General features: G+C 37.2%; 1 protein-coding gene across 6 annotated transcripts in view; it reads right to left on the reverse strand.

The window, feature by feature from the left end:
• LOC106060855 (ras-interacting protein RIP3-like) overlaps positions 1-24404 on the reverse strand; it is a 215055-nt gene that overhangs the window by 178188 nt on the left and 12463 nt on the right. For 2 of the 6 annotated variants that reach the window (XM_056029782.1, XM_056029795.1), the window contains exon 3: positions 5973-6126. In XM_056029782.1, the coding sequence (XP_055885757.1) occupies positions 5973-5989 (17 nt within the window). In that variant the 5' untranslated portion in view covers positions 5990-6126. Of the gene's footprint in view, positions 1-5689; positions 5931-5972; positions 6127-6386; positions 6406-6428; positions 6543-24404 lie in introns of those variants that run through there. The other 4 variants (XM_056029783.1, XM_056029784.1, XM_056029793.1 and 1 more) reach the window with 4 other exon arrangements.

The raw sequence follows: 24404 nt of genomic DNA on the forward strand, positions 1-24404 counted from the left end.
ACAAATTCTGACCAGGGCCTCTACATACTTTAATCCGGCTTTGGTGCAAAGTGTGCATTAAACAAAGTCAAGTCAACCCCCCCCCCCCTTTCATCTCTGTCTTTGTCTCTCCAGTTTTCACAGAAGAACAGGTCAACATTTTGAAATGCAATGTGTTTAGATTCAATGTGTTTAAGTTCATGGACTCTGAGCTAGACATGACAACAGTGAGAATCCTTCACCTTGATGCCGTTATTTTCATTTACCCAAGAAATCATTTTATTTTTAAAACATAAGGAATACATCATATGTCTTAAAAATATTTAAAAAGAAAACATTTTAATTTGACTAATTATTTGTTTTGGTTTGATTCAGGTTATCACGCGAAGGTCAAGACGACCTGACCCGCTGGCATAGAACGGGGTTTCCCTGATCAAGCATTCGACAGAGATGTAAAATAATTATGTCAGCAAGATCGATTTCTCGTGTTGGTTGCAGCCGGTTCGTTAAAGTTTTATGTAAGACCGTTGAAAGGTTGTACACCAAACACAAACATGTTTGTAGGATGTCTTACCAGGTTAAGGTAAGAATTGAACAGATGTGGTTAGGTTCTATTTGTTTTTAATTACATCATTTATATATTTCTCAAAGTTAATTAAATGTCATTCTAAACGTTTTCCTTGGCAAGCATCCATGTAGCACCTCAACACCTGGCCATCTACTTCATAATCAGACCATTCCACCGATGTTTGAGGTAATCCACAGGGATATCAACAATCTCCACTCTTTATGTTACCCGAACACGAGACTAAATTGACTGATCATTGAATTAATTAAACTTGGCTTGTGATTTGTGACTATAGCTTGCTATCGGAGAGACAAGCAGTGGACATTATGCTAGGGTGTGTGCGGGGAGAGGGGGGGGGGAATGAATGGCAATACTCATTAAATACTGCCAGGTAAGGATTTAAACCCATGATCATTAGTTTACCAACGAAGTGCTTATATTCATGAGAGTTAAACTTCTAGACTTCTGGACAGTAATAAAAGAATTATTAAAACTTTAGGACAAGAAATCTGTTGTAACACGAGGACCTAGTGAAATCTGTTGTAACACGAGGAACTAATGAAAACTTTCGTAACACGAGGAACTAATGAAATCTGTTGTAACACGAGGACCTAGTGAAATCTGTCGTAACACGAGGACCTAGTGAAATCTGTTGTAACACGAGGACCTAGTGAAATCTGTTGTAACACGAGGACCTAGTGAAATCTGTTGTAACACGAGGACCTAGTGAAATCTGTTGTAACACGAGGAACTAGTGAAATCTGTTGTAACACGAGGACCTAGTAAAATCTGTTGTAACACGAGGAACTAGTGAAATCTGTTGTAACACGAGGACCTAGTGAAATCTGTTGTAACACGAGGACCTAGTGAAATCTGTTGTAACACGAGGACCTAGTGAAATCTGTCGTAACACGAGGACCTAGTGAAATCTGTCGTAACACGAGGACCTAGTGAAATATGTTGTAACACGAGGACCTAGTGAAATCTGTTGTAACACGAGGAACTAGTGAAATCTGTTGTAACACGAGGAACTAGTGAAATCTGTTGTAACACGAGGAACTAATGAAATCTGTTGTAACACGAGGACCTAGTGAAATCTGTTGTAACACGAGGAACTAGTGAAATCTGTTGTAACACGAGGAACTAATGAAATCTGTTGTAACACGAGGAACTAATGAAATCTGTTGTAACACGGGGAACTAATGAAATCTGTTGTGACACGAGGAACTAGTGAAATCTGTTGTAACACGAGGACCTAGTGAAATCTGTCATAACACGAGGAACTAATGAAATCTGTTGTAACACGAGGACCTAGTGAAATCTGTTGTAACACGAAGACCTAGTGAAATCTGTTGTAACACGAGGAACTAATGAAATCTGCTGTAACACGAGGAACTAATGAAATCTGTTGTAACACGAGGACCTAGTGAAATCTGTCGTAACACGAGGACCTAGTGAAATCTGTTGTAACACGAGGACCTAATGAAATCTGTTGTAACACGAGGACCTTATGAAATCTGTTGTAACACGAGGAACTAATGAAATCTGTTGTAACACGAGGAACTAATGAAATCTGCCGTAACACGGGGAAATAATGAAATCGTAACACGAGAAACTAATGAAATATGTTGTAACACGAGGAACTAATGAAATCTGTTGTAACACGGGGAACTAATGAAATATGTTGTAGCACGGGGAACTAATGGAATCTGTTGTAACACGGGGACCTAATGAAATCTGTCGTAACACGAGGACCTAGTTAAATCTGTTGTAACACGAGGACCTAGTGAAATCTTTTGTAACACGAGGACCTAGTGAAATCTTTTGTAACACGAGGAACTAATGAAATCTGTCGTAACACGGGGAACTAATGAAATCTGTTGTAACACGAGGAACTAATGAAATCTGTTGTGACACGAGGACCTAGTGAAATCTGTTGTAACACGAGGACCTAATGAAATCTGTTGTAACACGAGGACCTAGTGAAATCTGTTGTAACACGAGGACCTAATGAAATCTGTTGTAACACGAGGACCTAGTGAAATCTGTTGTAACACGAGGACCTAGTGAAATCTGTTGTAACACGAGGAACTAATGAAATCTGTTGTAACACGAGGAACTAATGAAATCTATTGTAACACGAGGACCTAGTGAAATCTGTTGTAACACGAGGACCTAATGAAATCTGTTGTAACACGAGGAACTAATGAAATCTGTTGTAACACGAGGACCTAGTGAAATCTGTTGTAACACGAGGAACTAATGAAATCTGTTGTAACACGAGGACCTAGTGAAATCTGTTGTAACACGAGGACCTAGTGAAATCTGTTGTAACACGAGGACCTAGTGAAATCTGTTGTAACACGAGGACCTAGTGAGATCTGTCGTAACACGAGGAACTAATTAAATCTGTTATATTACGAGGAACTTGTGAAATCTGTTGTATTACGAGGATCTAGTGAAATCTGTCGTAACACGAGGAACTAATTAAATCTGTTATATAACGAGGAACTCGTGAAATCTGTTGTATTACGAGGACCTAGTGAAATCTGTTGTAACACGAGGACCTAGTGAAATCTGTTGTAACACGAGGACCTAGTGAAATCTGTTGTAACACGAGGACCTAGTGAAATCTGTTGTAACACGAGGACCTAGTGAAATCTGTCGTAACACGAGGAACTAATTAAATCTGTTATATTACGAGGAACTTGTGAAATCTGTTGTATTACGAGGACCTAGTGAAATCTGTTGTAACACGAGGAACTAATTAAATCTGTTATAACACGAGGAACTGATGAAATCTGTTATAACATGAGGAACTAATGACATCTGTTATAACATGAGGAACTAATGAAATATGTTATAACATGAGGAACTAATGAAATCCGTAGTAATCTGTTTGAAAACATGGACAACTTGTAAACCAATGCAGCTCAAGAAAAAGCTAAAAGCTAGTTGTACATGTAGAAATCTGTTGAAGCTAAAGAGGAGAACTGTAAAAGAACTTTAAGAAGAAACTTATGTCTTTAAACATTACTACTAAATCCTATCGATTTCAATTCATTTTGCAATCTCTGTGTTGTTATTTGTGTTGTTATTTGTGTTGTTATTTGTGTTGTTATTTGTGTTGTTATTTCTTTTGTTGACCTAGTTTTGTATAAAGAGACGAGTGTTGGCGAACTAGAGAAATGAATCGAGACAAAGTGATAGAAGAGATAGAAGACCCAACAAGAAAGTTTTCAAACACTAACTGGACAACACTTACTGGACAACACTAACTGGACAACACTAACTGGACAACACTAACTGGACAACACTAACTGGACAACATTAACTGGACAACACTAACTGGACAACACTAACTGGACAACACTAACTGTACAACACTAACTGGACAACACTAACTGGACAACACTAACTGGACAACACTAACTGTACAACACTAACTGTACAACACTAACTGTACAGCACTAACTGGACAACACTAACTGGACAACACTAACTGTACAACACTAACTGTACAACACTAACTGGACAACACTAACTGTACAGCACTAACTGGACAACACTAACTGGACAACACTAACTGGGCATACTAACTGGACAACACTAACTGGACAACACTAACTGGACAACACTAACTGTACAACACTAACTGGACAACACTAACTGGACAACACTAACTGGACAACACTAACTGGGCATACTAACTGGACAACACTAACTGGACAACACTAACTGGACAACACTAACTGTACAACACTAACTGGACAACACTAACTGGGCATACTAACTGTACAACACTAACTGTACAACACTAACTGGACAACACTAACTGGACAACACTAACTGGACAACACTAACTGTACAACACTAACTGTACAACACTAACTGGACAACACTAACTGGACAACACTAACTGGGCATACTAACTGGACAACACTAACTGGACAACACTAACTGGACAACACTAACTGGACAACACTAACTGTACAACACTAACTGGACAACACTAACTGGACAACACTAACTGGACAACACTAACTGGACAACACTAACTGTACAACACTAACTGTACAACACTAACTGGACAACACTAACTGGACAACACTAACTGGACAACACTAACTGGACAACACTAACTGGACAACACTAACTGTACAATACTAACTGTACAACACTAACTGGACAACACAAACTGTACAACACTAACTGGACAACATTAACTGTACAACACTAACTGGACAACACTAACTGGACAACACTAACTGGACAACACCAACTGGACAACACTAACTGTACAACACTAACCGTACAACACTAACTGGACAACACTAACTGGGCATACTAACTGGACAACACTAACTGGACAACACTAACTGGACAACACTAACTGTACAACACTAACTGGACAACACTAACTGTACAACACTAACTGGACAACACTGACTGTACAACACTAACTGGACAACACTAACTGGACAACACTAACTGTACAACACTAACTGGACAACACTAACTGGACAACACTAACTGGACAACACTAACTGGACAACACTAACTGGACAACACTAACTGTACAACTCTAACTGTTCAACACTAATTGTACAACACTAATTGCCGTATTGTTTTACTTGTTGATTCTTCCCCGGGGTTAAACCCCAAGAAACCTAGACTTTCAGTAGAAAGTAATTGAAGGAACAGTTGAATGAAAAGAGTAACTATCGCAAGACGCGAGAACAAGGGAGAGAATAATGAGAGACTACAGAAAGGCTACGAGAACCAGTTCCAGATTCGAGTGGTCTTATCAAATTATGGTCACTGGGGGATGGAGGAGCGCCCTTGGATTTAGATTTCTAGCGAATGGTCATGTTCCTCTAAAAGACTAAAACCTGAAGCCTTACAATCTACATGCTAGCAAGTCTTAATGGACAATGGATGACATTTTATCATGTAGTATTGTACGTACATTTCTATTTCAAATCTTATGGGTCCGATGATTGAAAGGTCATCTGTTTCTTTTACAATCAATTAATGAGGGTGTCGTGTGGTTAACACAAGGACTAACCACCTTTACTTTTAACAACTGCTATCAAGGTGGACTGAAGGGCGACTAAAAAAAAAAAAAGTTCCATTCCTTACCAGAATTCCAACTCAAAACCTCCGAATCCATGCGCTAACCACTAGACCACTACGTTCCATTTGATACAGAAGATTGATGTAACAAAAATGAACACAATGGGCCGTATTTTACTCACAGAGCGGACACTAAAATACGTTCTAAGACGACAACTTGAGCACTAAGTTTGACTTTGTATCGAACTGAGAAGATTCGAGGTAAGAGGTCAAGACACTCCTGGACTTCTCGAACGTAAAAAGGAGGGGAAAAAAATCCGAAGTCAATAAAAACGACTAAAGAACTCACTTCTTCTGTCCACTCATGTCAGCACACGTCCGCACTGACCTCACATGATGACCAGCGTCCGTGAGTCCTGGCCAGGGGATTTCCTGAAGGTCATCGGTGCCGGTCACTGAGCAAATGTTACCAGATGTCCAGGCGCTGCGCCGATGACGTCAGTCTGAAAGTAAATGAGAACAGAGATGAAGGAGATACCAGGTCCATCGCTGGTCCGAGTGCGAGGTGTGTAGCGTAGGAAGTGTCAAGAGTAACGGTATAGATGTCCTTCTCTGTTTCTTCTAGCTCATAGGACTATGTGTTAGACTAAACAGATTATATATGTACATATATGTTTATTCTTCACATACAGTGGTAGACTAGTTGAAATTATTTAAACAAACGCGAAGTAAACATTTACAAAAGAAACGAAACCATTTATACACAAGGTCAAAAAACTGTTTCACAATTAAAGTTATTGTCTACCCGGTTACTAGGCTGTGTTACACAATAATGACAGCATCTCCAAACCAGAATCTCAGTTCTTCTAATTCTGTCATTGTTTGCTTAATAATCATGTCATCATTAATTTTGTCTCCTTATTAAGAGTTAAAATTTGACTTGAAGTATCTATCAGTGTTTTGTTGTCCAACATGTTATCAAGTCAGCCCTGGAAATAAATCTGACGTGCAGATGTTATCGTGTCAACATGACAATAATATCAGGCCAAAGGTCGAACTTGTTCTTTTATTATTGGTGAGCCATGAAATGAATCTTTTTTTTTTATTCTGGACAATAAAAGAACAACCAATAAAGGAGTGGAGTTTTTTTGTTTATTATTAACAATGCTATAAAGATAAGCTCTTTCTAATGGTGTGCACTTTCGACTAGAAATGAATGACTCTATCCAAACGTAAACAACGCTGTGTGGTTGTAACACTGTTGCTGCTGTGGTTGTAACACTGTTGCTGCTGTGGTTGTAACACTGTTGCTGCTGTGGTTGTAACAAAGTTGTAATTCTGAAGGACACAACCTCCAAGCTTGGCCAGGAATAAGTCAAATAGTATTCAATGAAACCAAAACCACTTTACAGGATTGAATCATTGAAAATCACAAACTTTAATCACACAAAGAGGGCGCGGTAGCTGAGCGGTGAAGCGCTTGTCTTCCGAACCGGGGGTCCCAGGTTCAAAGTCTGGTGAAGACTGTAATTTTTATTTCGGGATCCTTGGGCGCCTCTGAGTTCACCCAACTTTAACCTCACATTAGTGTGGGTCTGAAAGGGGAATTTCCCCCCTTTTTTTAAATCATAAAATAGCGCACAAAATACCATAGGTGTAGAGATAGAATCTACATGTACTGTATTAGTAAATTAACATTAAAATGATTAAAATAAAGCGCAGTAAACATCGGAATTTTTAACCTGAGTATTAAGAATCCATCTAGAAATATATAGAATATAGTTATTGCAAGGTATATTTCTAGCTCCAATAAGCTAGATTTAGCTCTGCCATAAGTTTTCAGTAAATTTGAGAATAAAATTGAAAACAATACAAGAACTTGTTCTTGTTGGTAACTTTTGTCACATGATACAAGTCTACAAAGTGTCGTAATTAAGTGAAATTAATACAAAAGTTTCATACGTATAGACCTAAATCTCTGTCAAAATAAAGACCCTAATATATGAGTTTAGTCCAGAAAAAAAACTCTGACATTCAGATCTAATGATGATGAAACAGGACATTCAGATCTAATGATGATGAAACAGGACATTCAGATCTAATGATGATGAAACAGGACATTCAGATCTAATGATGATGAAACAGGACATTCAGATCTAATGATGATGAAACAGGATATTCGTGTTTATCTTAATCAGTAAGTTATAAAGAGATTTGAACGATTGGAAAAGTATATAACTCCATCTGTCTCCCCACAAAACCGAGAGCTTCGGGGAGATGAATCTGGTCAGCCTTGTAATGCAATATATCTAGGAGAGGGGGTACTCTTGACTTTTGAAACATTGTAGCTTGGCATAATCCTAAATTGTTTTCAATTATTAGCTGGGGATATTCATATTAATTTTCATAGGGATACATCCATGATAAACATCCTAGAAAGTATAATACACTTTTTTTTAAAATCTAATTTTGACTATAGCCTACAAATTTTGAAGGGCAACACTTCAGACTGTCGCCAGGCATGCCACAGATGAAAGTGTGTGTGTGCATGTATTGTCTTATTTTACCTGGACAGTTCAATGGACTGAATGAGATAATGACCGGAAGTGTGTCACTGTTTAGGGAGAGCCGTTGCCAGTGTGTGATGGGATGATTCAATACTAATAGTTCTATGAAATCTCTTTTGGTGATTTAATGCATGTACATCAGAACCAAGGAGCGCGAGTGGTGATTGGTCTATATAGTTTCCAGAAATTAAACATCTGTAATGGTAGAAAGTCTGAAACAATACCCTAGAGTCTAAGTCTATTAAAGCTGTGTAGCGGTTAGAGTCTCAGTCTATTAAAGCTGTGTAGCGGCTGGAGTCTCAGTCTATTAAAGCTGTGTAGCGGCTAGAGTCTCAGTCTATTAAAGCTGTGTAGCGGCTAGAGTCTCAGTCTATTAAAGTTGTGTAGCGGCTAGAGTCTCAGCCTATTAAAGCTGTGTAGCGGCTAGAGTCTCAGTCTATTAAAGCTGTGTAGCGGCTGGAGTCTCAGTCTATTAAAGCTGTGTAGCGGCTAGAGTCTCAGTCTATTAAAGCTGTGTAGCGGCTAGAGTCTCAGTCTATTAAAGCTGTGTGGAGTGGCTAGAGTCTCAGTCTATTAAAGCTGTGTAGCGGCTAGAGTCTCAGTCTATTAAAGCTGTGTGGAGCGGCTAGAGTCTCAGTCTATTAAAGCTGTGTGGAGCGGCTAGAGTCTCAGTCTATTAAAGCTGTGTGGAGCGGCTAGAGTCTCAGTCTGTTAAAGTTGTGTAGCGGATAGAGTCTCAGTCTATTAAAGCTGTGTGGAGCGGCTAGAGTCTCAGTCTATTAAAGCTGTGTAGCGGCTAGAGTCTCAGTCTATTAAAGCTGTGTAGCGGCTAGATTCTCAGTCTATTAAAGTTGTGTAGCGGCTAGAGTCTCAGTCTATTAAAGCTGTGTAGCGGCTAGATTCTCAGTCTATTAAAGCTGTGTGGAGCGGCTAGAGTCTCAGTCTGTTAAAGTTGTGTAGCGGCTAGAGTCTCAGTCTATTAAAGCTGTGTGGAGCGGCTAGAGTCTCAGTCTATTAAAGCTGTGTAGCGGCTAGAGTCTCAGTCTATTAAAGCTGTGTAGCGGCTAGATTCTCAGTCTATTAAAGCTGTGTAGCGGCTAGAGTCTCAGTCTATTAAAGCTGTGTAGCAGCTTGAACAAGAAACAAAGGACCGAAATGAAATGGCGCCACCTCGTGTCGTTTGTTCCCGATATGAAAGAAGACAATATTAAACAGAAGTGTCCAGAACTCTCAGGAGAACTTGAACTTCCTTCTCTCTCCCAGCCTGGCGCCTCTTTTGTTGAATAGTGTCCAGAGGTCATGGTCGTATTGATTACTAGATGTAAAGTGTTCGCCTTATAGTACAGGACTGGATCGCAGGCGGAGAATGGGGGGGGGGGGGAGCTATTAGTTGATGGAGTATTATCTTAAGGACGTTTGGGTTTTGTTTTTGGACTTGAGACTCAAGTTTCTGAGACTTGAAACAACTGACCCTTATAACTTGTCTCAGACAAAGCCATCTTTCACTTAATAATGCTATAGTGTCAGGTCCTCTTCCAGTGAGTGACATATCGAAATTTGAGCTGCAAAAAGTTGGTACTTACAATCTTTTGTATGGAAAGTTCATTGAAGATTTGTGTCAAAAAGACAGTATTAGTCAAACTAGTTGTTTCCTATTTCCTATGGGTAATGGAAAGTATTAAATAAATACATATAATTTGAAAAGATGTATGTACATATTTGGATCTATATTAATATTTATGTTTACTTTTGCGTTAGCGAAAGAGAATATGATATTTAAATAGTGTATCTTATATAGAATGTTTTCTTTACAATGGTATATAGAATATAGAATGTAATAACCGCTAGGGTGGTTTTAGAACTGTATTTAGAAGATAGTGCAATTTAAATGCAATGGTTTTGTAGTCCAAGGAACAAGCTTGGCTAAATAAAGAGGACACTATGTCCCTACGCAGTATTCTAACCTGATCTGTATCTATTATTAGCCAGCTAACCACTGATACGAATTCAAAGTAACAAGGGAATACTCTGAAAGTGGCCTACTACATTTCAAAGAACGATACGGTTGCTTCCCTTGACTTTAGCCACCACTCTAAAGGACTAGGCAATTCAACACTTAGTCCTAACGACCAGTCAACGGCACAGCGTTGTCTCAGATCCTGAAATGATAGGGTAAATGACAAAACAAAAACAAAACAAGGTTACAAAGACAGTTTGTGTGGAAACATAAACTCAAAATCGGCCTCCGAAGTGGTCCACCCAGGCAGGTAAAAAGGCAGGTATCAAAATTTTCAGAAAGAACAACAGAATTAAATTCTATCAAAGACAAATGACAAAGAAGAATGGAGAAAGAAGATTGACAGATCTTGTGTGGTGCCCGAGCGGTCCAAAGGATAGGTGAAAGTGAATGTGAAGCTAATTGCGAACCTAGCCTAACTGATGTCTTATAATGAATATCTAATTGATCTAATTGTTTTGTAAAGAGTCAATCTCTTATTCAAATCATCAAAAAAAGAAAAAAACATTTCCGTACAAAAAATATATATAAAAAAATTCTATACCCGAAGTGCAGCACTGCCTTTCACGCGATAATATGAAAACCTACTTATTAATTGTTGTTTTAAATTATAGATTTTGTTCTCTCAAAAAATGTAAACATTATTTTTAGGTGAATGTAGAACTTACATAACATAGCAATACAAAAGTATAAAAAAAAATATTTTTTAACAAAAAAGTCTAAAACCATTTGCATAAATGTGTTAAAAATATAGTAAATAGATATCTCCCCTACTAAAGAGCCTCCCGTGTTTGTTACTATTAATAGTGAATAGTTGTAAAAGTGGTGTATTTTTATGAAAAAACTGCTTGCATAAGTGATTTAAAAAATTATATTTTTCGCTTTTAGAAAAGAAAAAAGTAGCCGTTTGTGACCTAGTACTAGGATAGGTCATAAGACCAGAGACCTCTGCTGTACTGGCAAGTTAGTGCAGTGGTACTTTGTGGTCCCAAATTATATTATCTAGGCTATTAACTATAGCCTCTAGATATACAAAACTACTGAGACAGACAAGTAATAATACTGAGATTTCAGTTGCAACAAAAAAAAAAAAGTTTATTTAGAAACCAAAGAAAAGATCATGGAATGTATAAATGGAAATAAAGGCTAACAAAAGAAAATGAAATAATGAAACAAATCAAAATAGTAGGACAGGTTCAGGTCAATATAATCAAAGAGCCAGCATCACAGACTACAGAGGCACAATAGTGTCTCATCTCAAAAACCAAAACGATGGTTTACAAAAATATAATACATGTCATGACAATTTAATGACATCATCATTGAGACACACTACAGTCTCGTATCAAAACAAAAGATGTCTTTTACAAAAAAATATATATAGGGGAGGATAAGATTCTAAGTAGACTATACTATTTACATAAACCAACTTATTAATAACAAATAAATAAAGTCTACTTAGCTCATTATCGAAACACTCTTCACATAACAGTGGCACACTCCTCTTGAATGATACAGTTAGAGCACAACAACACAAGTATTAGTGAAACATAATGGAGACTTAGTTCAAAATACACTGGTCAGCTCAAGGACTCAAGAGAGAGTGGCAATTGTAAACAGTTAACAGGGACTTAAATCAAGTACTAAAGGGGACAAACTCTTATTGATAAAAAAAGTAGCTACCCTTTTGTCCCTCTTGTCACACCGTTGCATCAGAACTTTGAATGGACTAACATATTATGATGTCGGATTTTCACTATCTTTTCTAGTTTACGAGATCTAAACGGGACGCACGGACGGACAGACATTTCACACAAAACTAATATCGCCTTTTCCCCTTTCGGGGGCCGCTAAAAACAAGAGGAAATACCAAAACATTAATTTCCCCTGTTTTGTACTGCACATATTGACCTAAACTTCCACCATCAATCTTTTACAAGAAGTTGAGGCTACATCTCCTAGATGACTAGAAATGTTGTTTGATAGATCTACATTGAGGAAGAGAGTTACTTCTTCTGTAGATAACCAGTGCTTTTTTTGTGACTATACGCACCGACACGGAGTACCGTACCTTTTTCAAAGTGGAGAAAAAATTATTACTTTTCTTGTATTTTAACGTTTATTATTAATTTATTAGTAGTTAAAAGTACCGGTACCTATATTTATTTTTACAAAAAAAAAAGCACTGTAGATAACTTTAAAATAGCAATACTCTGTAGATGTCATAAGTGTACATAATATATGAAGTGTTGGTAAGCTATTTCTTTAATAAGCACAAATTTTGTGCACATTTTAAGCACTGTAGAATGAACTCTATACGCTCTCTTTATGTTTGCAAACATGGCTGGCTAAATCTAAATTTTCCTCTTGTTTTATTTTTAAGTTTTTCTTTAGGTTACCAATATTTCCATTTATTAATAGATTCTTTTTTAATGTTGTTTAACTTTGATTGCCCAACTAATGTCAACAAGATTGAAATAAAACTTGACCAGAAAGAGACGTGGCTGTGAATGTAGCGTGGAAGTTGAATTAGTCGTGCACTATGTTTTATGAAAGAAAACTTGTCCACGTAAAAACATCATTATCCTTTTATGTGGGACAAAAACAAACAAGGTGAAGTGTTTTCAAAGCTTGTTAGAAGTCTGGAAGCACATGAAGTGTTGTTGGACATAGGATTTCTCTTTTCCTATTAGGAACCAATACTTTGAAAGTTGAAAGAGTTCATTTATAAATACACGAGAGAGTCGCTTTACAAAATCAACAACATCTTGTATACATTGAGTTTCAGAAGTACAGAGTTCTCTGTGATGTAGTGATGAGAAGTATAAAGAATGTTAAGTGATAGTGGAGCTGGTCAAGAGTTTGGTAAGATATGGACTAGTTCGTAGGTTGTATGTAAAGTGGCCAAAGTTGTTTTTTTTTTACGAAGCTTTTATCAACTCATTCCGTCAGCCTGTCTGTCTGGTACAAATACAGCATATACTATTACTCCCACTTTCCATTCTCGGATCAAGTTTAAAGTTTGAACAATTATTCATTGTACGTGCCAAAATTAAATGAATGTAAAAACAACAACAATAAATGAATTAATTAGTGGTAATTAATAAATCTGTAAAATAACGAAAAAAAAAAGGTAATATTAGTATTGAGAGACATGTCTGTAAATGAGCACTTCATTCACTGTATATTAAAAGTAGTGTAAAGAAAAAAATATTTTTAAAATGTTTATCTAATTTTTCTTGTATGAATCTTTTAGAAACTTTTCCCCTTGCTGTGTATAATACTTTTAGAAGTAGGAATATAGAGGGAAAGGGAATAGCCTATAACAATTGAAAAGAAAAGATAAGCGGGGAAGATCTTCTGACGTCCATTTTGCGATTTCTCTACCAAGATTAGGTCTTAATTCAGGATCTATTTGTGTATAGATTAACTAGTATAAAGAGAAAGGTTAATTTCCACTTTCAGACCTTGCGATCTAATGGGCAGATGATGTGAAGGTCATCTGTTTCTATGGTTGACTACTAACGGACGTGGCATGTGACCAGCACAATGACCAACCATTTTTGATTTTCCCCTATGTCAGGTATCCGTTAGAGTTGGGTGCACTCTTAAAAATACCAAAATTCGAAATCACAACTCTCGACCGAGATTCGAACCCGGGACATCGCGATTTATCAGTCAGCCACATAGCCACCAGTATGTTTCTTCTCTTCTAAAGTAAAAAAAACTGCGTAGGTGAGCTTAATGTAACGTTTAAAAAAAGTGAAATAATATCCTAATAACTATAAAAGCGAGTAAATAATTTCTACCAGTCAACTCAGGACTTTTGTATCGATCCGATGAGGGGGCTATTTGTCATGGCGTGAACTCAATCCCCAGTCAAACAAATGCAGACATGTTTCAATCTCGAGACTTTTGGTCGGACACATTCATAAATCTCTTCAGCTATTATCAGTGACCAGCATATAAAAAAAAAGACTAATAGGGCTTCAAGCCAATTAGTTTTCAGTGCATTGATAACAGGCTCACGTCATTACCTTGGGATTCAAGCAATGTGTCCAATTTTATACAGGTATTAGTTTGGGATTCAAGCAATGTGTTCAAATGTCATACAGGTATTAGTTTGGGATTCAATCAATGTGTTCAAATGTCATACATGTATTAGTTTGAGATTCAAGCAATGTGTCAAATGTCATACAGGTATTACCTTGGGATTCAAGCAATGTGTCAAATGTCATACAGGTATTAGTTTGAGATTCAAGCAATGTGTCAAATGTCATACAGTTATTAGTTTGGGATTCAAGCAATGTGTTCAAATGTCATACATGTATTAGTTTTAGATTCAAGCAATGTGTTCAAATGTCATACGTGTATTAGTTAAGGATTCAAGCAATGTGTCCATTGTTATACAGGTATTAGTTTGGGATACAAGCAATGTGTTCACTGTCAAGTATTAGTTTGGGATTCAAGCAATGTGTTCAAATGTCATACAATGTGTCAAATGTCATACATGTAAAAGTTCGGGATTGAAGCAACGTGTCCGAATGTCATAGAGGAATTTGTTCGGGCAGAAATTTCTAATAGGACAAGGGAGTTAGTACCAGGTCCGTCTTAGGCCACTGCAACCTATGCGGCCGCAGTGGGCTCCGCACTTTCATAGGCCCAGCGCGAATTCTAGGTGTTAATTATTAAAATAAACCATTTTACTTATTATTAAAATGCTTCTGAAATTCTCCTGAAATTGTAAAATATACGAAAAAGTCATGAAAATCATAAATTATTAAAATCTTCTGAAAACTAATGCATATCTCCTTAAAAACAGACAAAAGTGTCAATTCTGGGTGTCATTCAATATGGAAAACGCCAATCCTACTAGCAATTAAAAACAAACAAAAAGGCATTGTCAGCTTTCATTTAATAAAAATGTGATAATTATGCATAGACATAAATAAATATAGACTGGCCGATTAAAGAGTTTTATGAAACGAAAATTTGTGACTTGCAATGTTGTGTACTTTATTATACAGCATTTATGAGCAGTATAAAAGTTAAGTATTCATCTCATCTATTTCAGCCATAACCTATATAAGTATTACAATAGTTTTGTTTAATCTCTAAGAATGAAGATCAAGCAACTTCTGATAATTCGAAAATCCTAATACAATAGATTAGATATACATGTTTTCAAGTTACATGAAGCTACTTCCTTTTTCCAGTCTATATTTATTTATGTCTATGTAATTATGCGAATTTTAACCAAAACAAGAAGTTCTAATTCTTAATTTACTTTAATAGTCACTGGCATACAAATACAGATCTAAATCTTTCTCGACCTCTAAAAAAATTAAAAGCCATATTTTGCTAGTCGATAGTAAATCTAAAAGGCAGATGTGAATGTTTATCGGCTTTTTGTTGACAAACTCTATCTGCTATAGATAGCTCGTAAAGTTCATTGGACAGCGATTTGGAAGGAGTGAATAAAGACGAATTTAGTTTCTATATAAAATCTTCATTTTCACTTATTATCCTTATCACAACCCAGAATAGGCCCCGCGCAATCCGTTCGCATAGGGCCCAGAAGTCTGTAGGACCGGCCCTGGTTAGTACCATAGGCTAGTTGAGAATTGTATTTTATATACCTTAGCAAAGTGTTTTATGGTAAACAGAAAGTGGAAAGTAGTTTTATAAACACGTTAGAATTGAATAGTGGTGGAAGATCATGCCAAAAAAAAAAGTTTTAAATTATTGAATATTTGAAACTCATTTTTAGTCTTGCTCTATCTCACAGTTCTTATCTCTTATGGAACACAAAATATATGAACGTGTTTATAAATCAGAATATTGTCTGGAACTTCGATTGTGAAATATCAGTTGCATATTGAATGAGAACATGACAGACACCATAATATGTCATCACAGCTTACACTAAGGGCGCTGTGGCTGAGTGATTGAGCGCTTGGCTTCCGAATCTGGGGTTCTGGGTTCGAATTTCGGCGAAGACTGTAATTTTTAATTTCGGAATTTTTAGGGTGCCCCAAATCTAATGGGTACTTGACTTAAGTTGGGGAAAGTAAAGGCGGTTGGTCGTTGTGCATGACACCCTGCTTATTAACCGTTGGCCATAGAAACAGATGACCTCAATCATGTGCCCCATAGATCGCAAGGTCTGATAGGGGGAACTTTACTTTTTTTTAGTTTACACTACAGATACACCAAAGCTAAACACTAACCACACCAAAGCTAAACACTAACCACACCAAAGCTAAGCACTAACCACACCAAAGCTAAACACTAACCACACCAAAGCTAAGCACTAACCACACCAAAGCTAAACACTAACCACAACAAAGCTAAACACTAACCACACCAAAGCTAAACACTAACCACACCAAAGCTAAACACTAACCACACCAAAGCCAAACACTAACCACACCAAAGCCAAACACTAACCACACCAAAGCTAAGCACTAACCACACCAAAGCTAAACACTAACCACACCAAAGCTAAGCACTAACCACACCAAAGCTAAACACTAACCACAACAAAGCTAAACACTAACCACACCAAAGCTAAACACTAACCACACCAAAGCTAAACACTAACCACACCAAAGCCAAACACTAACCACACCAAAGCTAAACACTAACCACACCAAAGCTAAGCACTAACCACACCAAAGCTAAACACTAACCACACCAAAACCACACATTGATCACACCATCACAAAACCAAGTTTATAAAACCATTGGAAGGCGATCTTGCTTACAATATTAAAAAAAAGGTATTAAAATATTATATTTAAATTTTAGAAAACAAACTGAGGTGTCCCACAATATAACTGCAAGCATTAGTTATTCCATTCACCAGTGTGAAGTCAATGTAACTGTAATAAGATGAATTTTGTATTGAAATAAAGATTTTCTGTTACTTCGTTACTTAAATAGATAGATAAAAGAATAAATAGATATATCGATAGATAGATAGATCGATAGATGGAAAGATCACACACTCCAGCCGTATCGTCACGTTAGTCTTAAGTTCAAATCCTACCCGCTGTTCATCTCACGGCTCCTATTTGCTAGCTGACTTTGCTCTAAGCCAATGCTCAGTAGCTCACTCTCTAGATGTCTATCTCCTTCTCCTCCAGCCGCCCTTCCCCCCTGGTAGCTTTCTTATATGATGACAACTAAAAACTAGTGCAAGTAAGGAAAAAAAATGTTCAGCCTTCCCAGCTCACCCCACAGCCTTCTTTTTATTTCCCTTTCGAACACTACACGCGAGCAATCAAACTCATGGGCAATAAAAAGGAAAACCAAGAAATTCTCTAAAATTGTCTCCTCATGCTTTCGATTCTCCCCCCTTCTATTCCCCATTTCTTTTTTATTCTAGACCAAGCCTTTTTTTTTATTGAGTCTGTCTATTTGAAGCCTAACTTTTAAATTTCTTGCATTGTGAGCAGATTATTTAATGCTTCTCAAAAATGGAAATGAGATTTTTTTATTGTCATTTTTCTCCTCTGATACTAAGAATATACAAGAAGTCATTTTCATGGGTGATAAACAAGTAATTCATTGTTTTTAGAATCAATGTCATTCTAATTCTATTAATAATGAATTTGTGAATAAAGTATCTGTTTCTTGTCTAGAATAAGAGAATGTCTGGAATGTAGATCTAGTTTTTAAATCTACCTATTGAAGATTAAAAAGAAAGTATTTTAAAGACTTAATCTATGATGTGTTTTTTTCCCAATGTCTACATTGTCTCGATAAACATATTCCCTTGTTAGATCAATGTCTACATTGTCTCGATAAACATATTCCCTGTTAAATCAATGTCTACGTTCTTGATAAACATATTCCCTGTGAAATCAATGTGTACGTTCTTCATAAACATATTCCCTTGTTAAATCAATGTCTACGTTCTTGACAAACATATTCCCTGTTAGATCAATGTCTCCATTGTCTTGATAAAAGGCCAGCCTTAGGTAATTGGAGGCCCCAGATTAAATAGAAAAAAAAACAAACAAAAAATAATTAAGACGATAAAATGTGTTAAGAATTATGAACCGTCCTGTATTATATCTAAGTCAACAATTAAGTTTCATTTGTGTAGCGCCGATAGCTTCATGAACTAATCATAATCACCAGATTAGAAACAAGCCTTGAATCAAAGTAGAAACCTAAATTAGAGCTAGGCTAGTAGACATAGAGCCAGGCTAGTAGACATAGAGCCAGGCCAGTAGACATAGAGCCAGGCCAGTAGACATAGAGCCATAGAGCCAGGCTAGTAGACATAGAGCCATAGAGCCAGGCCAGTAGACATAGAGCCAGGCCAGTAGACATAGAGCCAGGCCAGTAGACATAGAGCCATAGAGCCAGGCTAGTAGACATAGAGCCAGGCCAGTACACATAGAGCCATAGAGCCAGGCTAGTAGACATAGAGCCAGGCCAGTAGACATAGAGCCATAGAGCCAGGCTAGTAGACATAGAGCCATAGAGCTAGGCTAGTAGACATAGAGCCATAGAGCCAGGCCAGTAGACATAGAGCCAGGCCAGTAGACATAGAGCCAGGCCAGTAGACATAGAGCCATAGAGCCAGGCTAGTAGACATAGAGCCATAGAGCCAGGCCAGTAGACATAGAGCTAGCCTAGTAGACATAGAGCTAGGCTAGTAGACATAGAGCCATAGAGCCAGGCCAGTAGACAGAGAGCCAGGCTAGTAGACATAGAGCCATAGAGCCAGGCCAGTAGACATAGAGCCAGGCTAGTAGACATAGAGCTAGGCTAGAAGACATAGAGCCATAGAGCCAGGCCAGTAGACATAGAGCCAGGCTAGTAGACATAGAGCTAGGCTAGTAGACATAGAGCCAGGCTAGTAGACATAGAGCCAGGCCAGTAGACATAGAGCCAGGCCAGTAGACATAGAGCCATAGAGCCAGGCCAGTAGACATAGTGCTAGGCTAGTAGACATAGAGCCAGGCCAGTAGACATAGAGCTAGGCTAGTAGACATAGAGCCATAGAGCCATACAGTTTTGCTACGTTTGAGACTTGATCCATGTTTCGCAATGTTTTTAATAATTAAAAAAATTCTTTGAGTCCTGTGCGATGTCCTCATTAATCAGAGGCCCTAGCGGCTACCTAGTTTGCCTATGCTTGAGGCCGTACTGCTTGATAAACATATTCCTTGATAAATCTACCAATGATTACAATACCTTGATAAACAAATTCTCAGTTGGATTTTGTGACCCGATACATCAAGGATAGATTAACATTTCCATAGCTCTTTGGAATTCCTACCACAAGTGGAAATATCCTTACACCATAACATAGTGTTAGATCCTTGAAGCATGTGTGAAATATTGTAGTTAGATCAAGAAGATCCCCACAAGGTCCAGGAAATGGCCTTACACCATAACATTGTGTTAGATCCTTGAAGCTTGTGTGAAATATTGTAGTTAGATCAAGAAGATCCCCACAAGGTCCAACAATTTAAGGAGGGTATCATGTGGCATTCACAACAACAAACACCTTACAATCTCTTTAAAAATGTTCAGTGGACACAGGGCCGGTCCTACAGATTGCGGGGCCTTATGCGAAACGGATTGCGCGGGACCCAGTATGGTTGGGATAAGGATAAAAAGTGAAAATTAAGATTTTGTATTTTTAAAAAAAATTGTCTATGCATTTTTTCATACTTTAGTAAGTACAAAAAAAAAATTATTGTCAAATTAACTTTACGAGCCATCTACAGTAGATAGCAGTTTTCCGATAAACATTCAGATTTGCCTTTTAGATTTACTATCGACTAGCAAAATATCGCTTTTGATTGTTTTTCAAGTGGTCGATATAGATTTAGATCTATTTTGTATGCCAGCGACTATTAAAGTAAATTAAGTCGTTAAACTTTTTTGGGTTTAAATTTGCCTTATTATTACATTTTTATTAAATGAAAGCTGAGCATGCCTTTTTTTTTATCCCGAGTATTATTGGCGTTTTCCATATTGAATGAAACCCCGAAATGACTTGCATACGTCTTCAGAAGATTTTAATAATTTCAGTGCATTTTTATGACGTTTTCGTATATGTTGCAATTTCATGGAATTCCCATAACCCTTTAATAATACGTAAAAATGGCTTAATTTAATAATTTACTCCCAGAATTTGCGCGGGGCTTATGAAAGTGCGGGGCCCACTGCAGCCGCATATGTTGCAGTGGCCTAAGACCGGCCCTGAGTGGACATAAAAAATCAACATCGGAACCTTTAGTTTGGTCGCCACAAGCTGCAATACTCACAACATCGGAACCTTTAGTTTGGTCGCCACAAGCTGCAATACTCACAACATCGAAACCTTTAGTTTGGTCGCCACAAGCTGCAATACTCACAACATCGGAACCTTTAGTTTGGTCGCCACAAGCTGTAATACTCACAACATCGGAACCTTTAGTTTGGTCGCCACAAGCTGCAATACTCACAACATCGGAACCTTTAGTTTGGTCGCCACAAGCTGCAATACTCAGCCCTCAAATCGTATTCTCATTTTAAAGCACCATATTTATAACATATTGCAATTTTAACTTTAATAAATAGTCTATAAGCCTGATTATGAACATTCTCAACCATCTACGGCTCTCAGTGCCTGTCTTAATACATTCTTACCAAGCAAAGTTCAACTCACTCTGTTGGTCAAGTAAAACATTTGAACACATTATGTCTCCATCAGCCATTCTCTAATCAAGTAGAAACTTCACACAATATTTATTGTACCTAACAAAACATGATTCAATAAACAAAATTAATTAGTCAATAAATTATAGTTTTTAACTTTTTTTTATTCCAACAAGGGAAATTAATCCTTCAGTACTCAGATATGGCTAAACGTGTTTAGTTTTTTCCACTTTGATAATTATACACATTATTTCTCCCACACCCATTATCGGATCAAGTTGAAATTTTAAACAATTATTTTATGTAGCAAATAAAACATAAATCAATTAAAAACCAATTAGTCAATTAATTTTTGGCAATTTCACATTTTGATTGATATCGAAAAGGGAAATAGCTTCTACATTACAGAGATACATGGTTATACCTGTAGAGTTCTTTACCTTAGATAATCCTTTTCAAAATAAATATTTTAAATTTTGCTCGTTTAGTTGTATATTTATTATGTGTTTATTAGTATATTTATTATGTGTTTATTAGTATATTTATTATGTGTTTATTAGTATATTTATTATGTGTTTATTAGTATATGTAATGTAATAATTGACTTTGAAATACAAGACATACTTAATAGAAATACTACATCGTACTTTCTACTTTGTTATTTGAAAAACATTTGATTGGAAATGGGTTTTTAATACATGAGATCGAACTGATCGAAGTGGAATAGTTTAAAGATAACAGTTGGGGAAATAAATACCTAATACAATGTCTGCTATTTGTGAGGTGAGAAAAATTGCAGCTCTGTTTGTGTATTACGGAACAAGACAATAAAAGTCAAACACTATACTCGAGTGATGGCACGTCTTTGGTAGCTGCTCGGTCTTGAAATAGCGTCTCCATTGATTGATTTGATTTAAACTAAGAAAGACAAGACACGCAGCTCGTAGTCTGCTCAAGGGGGATAAAAAGGTATGATAAGAAAAAAAAAATTAAAAGTTGTTGATCTGGAGGAGGGAAGGGCGGTAACTTTCATTGATTTGTCTTCTGCCAGTGTGACGTCAAGACACCGAGGATTGCCCTTGAACCAAGTTTATTAAATAAAAGATGTCGGTAGGACTCCAAACATCTGGAGGGAAAAGTGCAGACACATCTTGTGTTTACTTCTACCACATGGGATTGATGTTCTGTCTAGTCAACAGTGACATGGAAGGAATAGTCGAAAAAAATCTTTTAAAAAAAAACAAAGCTTATGTAAGTGGAAGAACTTCAAAATCACTGACATATATTTCAATACTGCATGAATAAGTTCCCTTTTTTCCCTATGTTAATGGCCAAGTCACAAGTCTATATAGTAAAAAACCTAACTTGATACAGACCCCTAGACTTTCAGAGTCACATGTCTATAGAGCCAAAAACTTAACTTGATATAGAGCCCTAGACTTTCAGAGTCACATGTCTATATAGCCAAAAACCTAACTTGAAATGGGTCAGTGAGAATGCCTATTAGGCCTATTAATTAATGCCAGAGTCTGTTGTGACATTATGGAACACAGAAACAAAGAAAACTAAATGACATTTCATTTCATTTCAATAATCCTTGATCTCCTACATACAGTTAAACGAGGCCTGGGGAAACAAATCTCTGTTAGCACCACCATACCCCCCCCCCTCACTACGTATATCAACAGCCTAAAATCCACAAAAAACACTCAACTAAACAGGGGTTCTTAACAAGGTTTGTGCCACCGGGAGTTACTTTCAAAGGGAAATAAAAACATTACTTTGCAAATGGCAACACTAACAGTAACACCAGACTGAAATCAATATGTATAGCGTATCGATTCATGTTAACTATTGCTACCTCACGAAGCGAATATGTTTTCTAATATGACAATTAGCACTGGCCAGTCAGGGAGGCTAGGTGGCGGAGGGGTACAGCGGACACGTGGTACATGCAGAAAAAGCAAAAGTAAATAAATAAATAACAAGGCTACAAAGACAGTTTGTGTGGAAACACAAACTCAAAATCGATCCCCCGATGTGGTCCACCGAGAGTCTTTTCCACGATTCGAACACGGGACTTACGGTTCCAAGTGCTTTACCCCTCAGCCACAGCTTCTCCATATATTCATTTAGTGTACACTTAGAGATCTAGACCTAGTTCTAGATCTAAATATAGATTCAAGATTTAAGTCTAGATCTAGATTCTCTTCATATGTGTCCAATACTGCCACTGCAGAGCTACCTCCCGTCTGATCACATTCATCCTAGTGGTAGATTCTAATTACGATTCTTACCCCTACCCTCCCTGCTACAATCCACATCCACCCACCTCACATTAAACTGGAAAGAACTACTAGCTTTCCATGCTTACCCACTTGACGTCTGTCCCTTACAGGACGTCTGTTCCCCCCCCCAGACCACTTCCCCAGGTGACCTACGTTTTCTCTCATGACGTCTCCTCATAGAACGCTTTATCCAAACATAATGTCTGTTTCCTCAAATAATGTCTATTTCACCATATGACGCCAATTTCCCAATATAATGTCTGTTTCCTCAAATAATGTCTATTTCACCATATGGCGCCAATTTCCCAACATAATGTCTGTTTCCTCAAATAATGTCTATTTCACCATAAGGCGCCAATTTCCCAACATAATGTCTGTTTCCTCAAATAATGTCTATTTCACCTTATGGCGCCAATTTCCCAATATAATGTCTGTTTCCTCAAATAATGTCTATTTCACCATAAGGCGCCAATTTCCCAACATAATGTTTGTTTCCTCAAATAATGTCTATTTCACCATATGGCGCCAATTTCCCAATATAATGTCTGTTTCCTCAAATAATGTCTATTTCACCATATGGCGCCAATTTCCCAATATAATGTCTGTTTCCTCAAATAATGTCTATTTCACCATATGGCGCCAATTTCCCAATATAATGTCTGTTTCCTCAAATAATGTCTATTTCACCATATGGCGCCAATTTCCCAACATAATGTCTGTTTCCTCAAATAATGTCTATTTCACCATATGGCGCCAATTTCCCAACATAATGTCTGTTTCCTCAAATAATGTCTATTTCACCATATGGCGCCAATTTCCCAATATAATGTCTGTTTCCTCAAATAATGTCTATTTCACCATATGGCGCCAATTTCCCAATATAATGTCTGTTTCCTCAAATAATGTCTATTTCACCATATGGCGCCAATTTCCCAATATAATGTCTGTTTCCTCAAATAATGTCTATTTCACCATATGGGGCCAATTTCCCAATATAATGTCTGTTTCCTCAAATAATGTCTATTTCACCATATGGCGCCAATTTCCCAATATAATGTCTGTTTCCTACATGGACTTCTGTTCCCAACATAATATCTGTTTCCTAAAACGATGTCTATTTCCTAAATAAATTTGTTTCCTAACTGATGTCAGTTTCGTAACATGAGGTCTCCCAACTGTCTGTTCCCCCCCCCCCATGACGCCTAGTTCCACACATTTTGTTTGTACTAATCTCTCTATTG

Source organism: Biomphalaria glabrata, chromosome 5 (genome assembly GCF_947242115.1).
Source record: "Biomphalaria glabrata chromosome 5, xgBioGlab47.1, whole genome shotgun sequence".
NCBI classification, from domain to species: domain Eukaryota; kingdom Metazoa; phylum Mollusca; class Gastropoda; family Planorbidae; genus Biomphalaria; species Biomphalaria glabrata.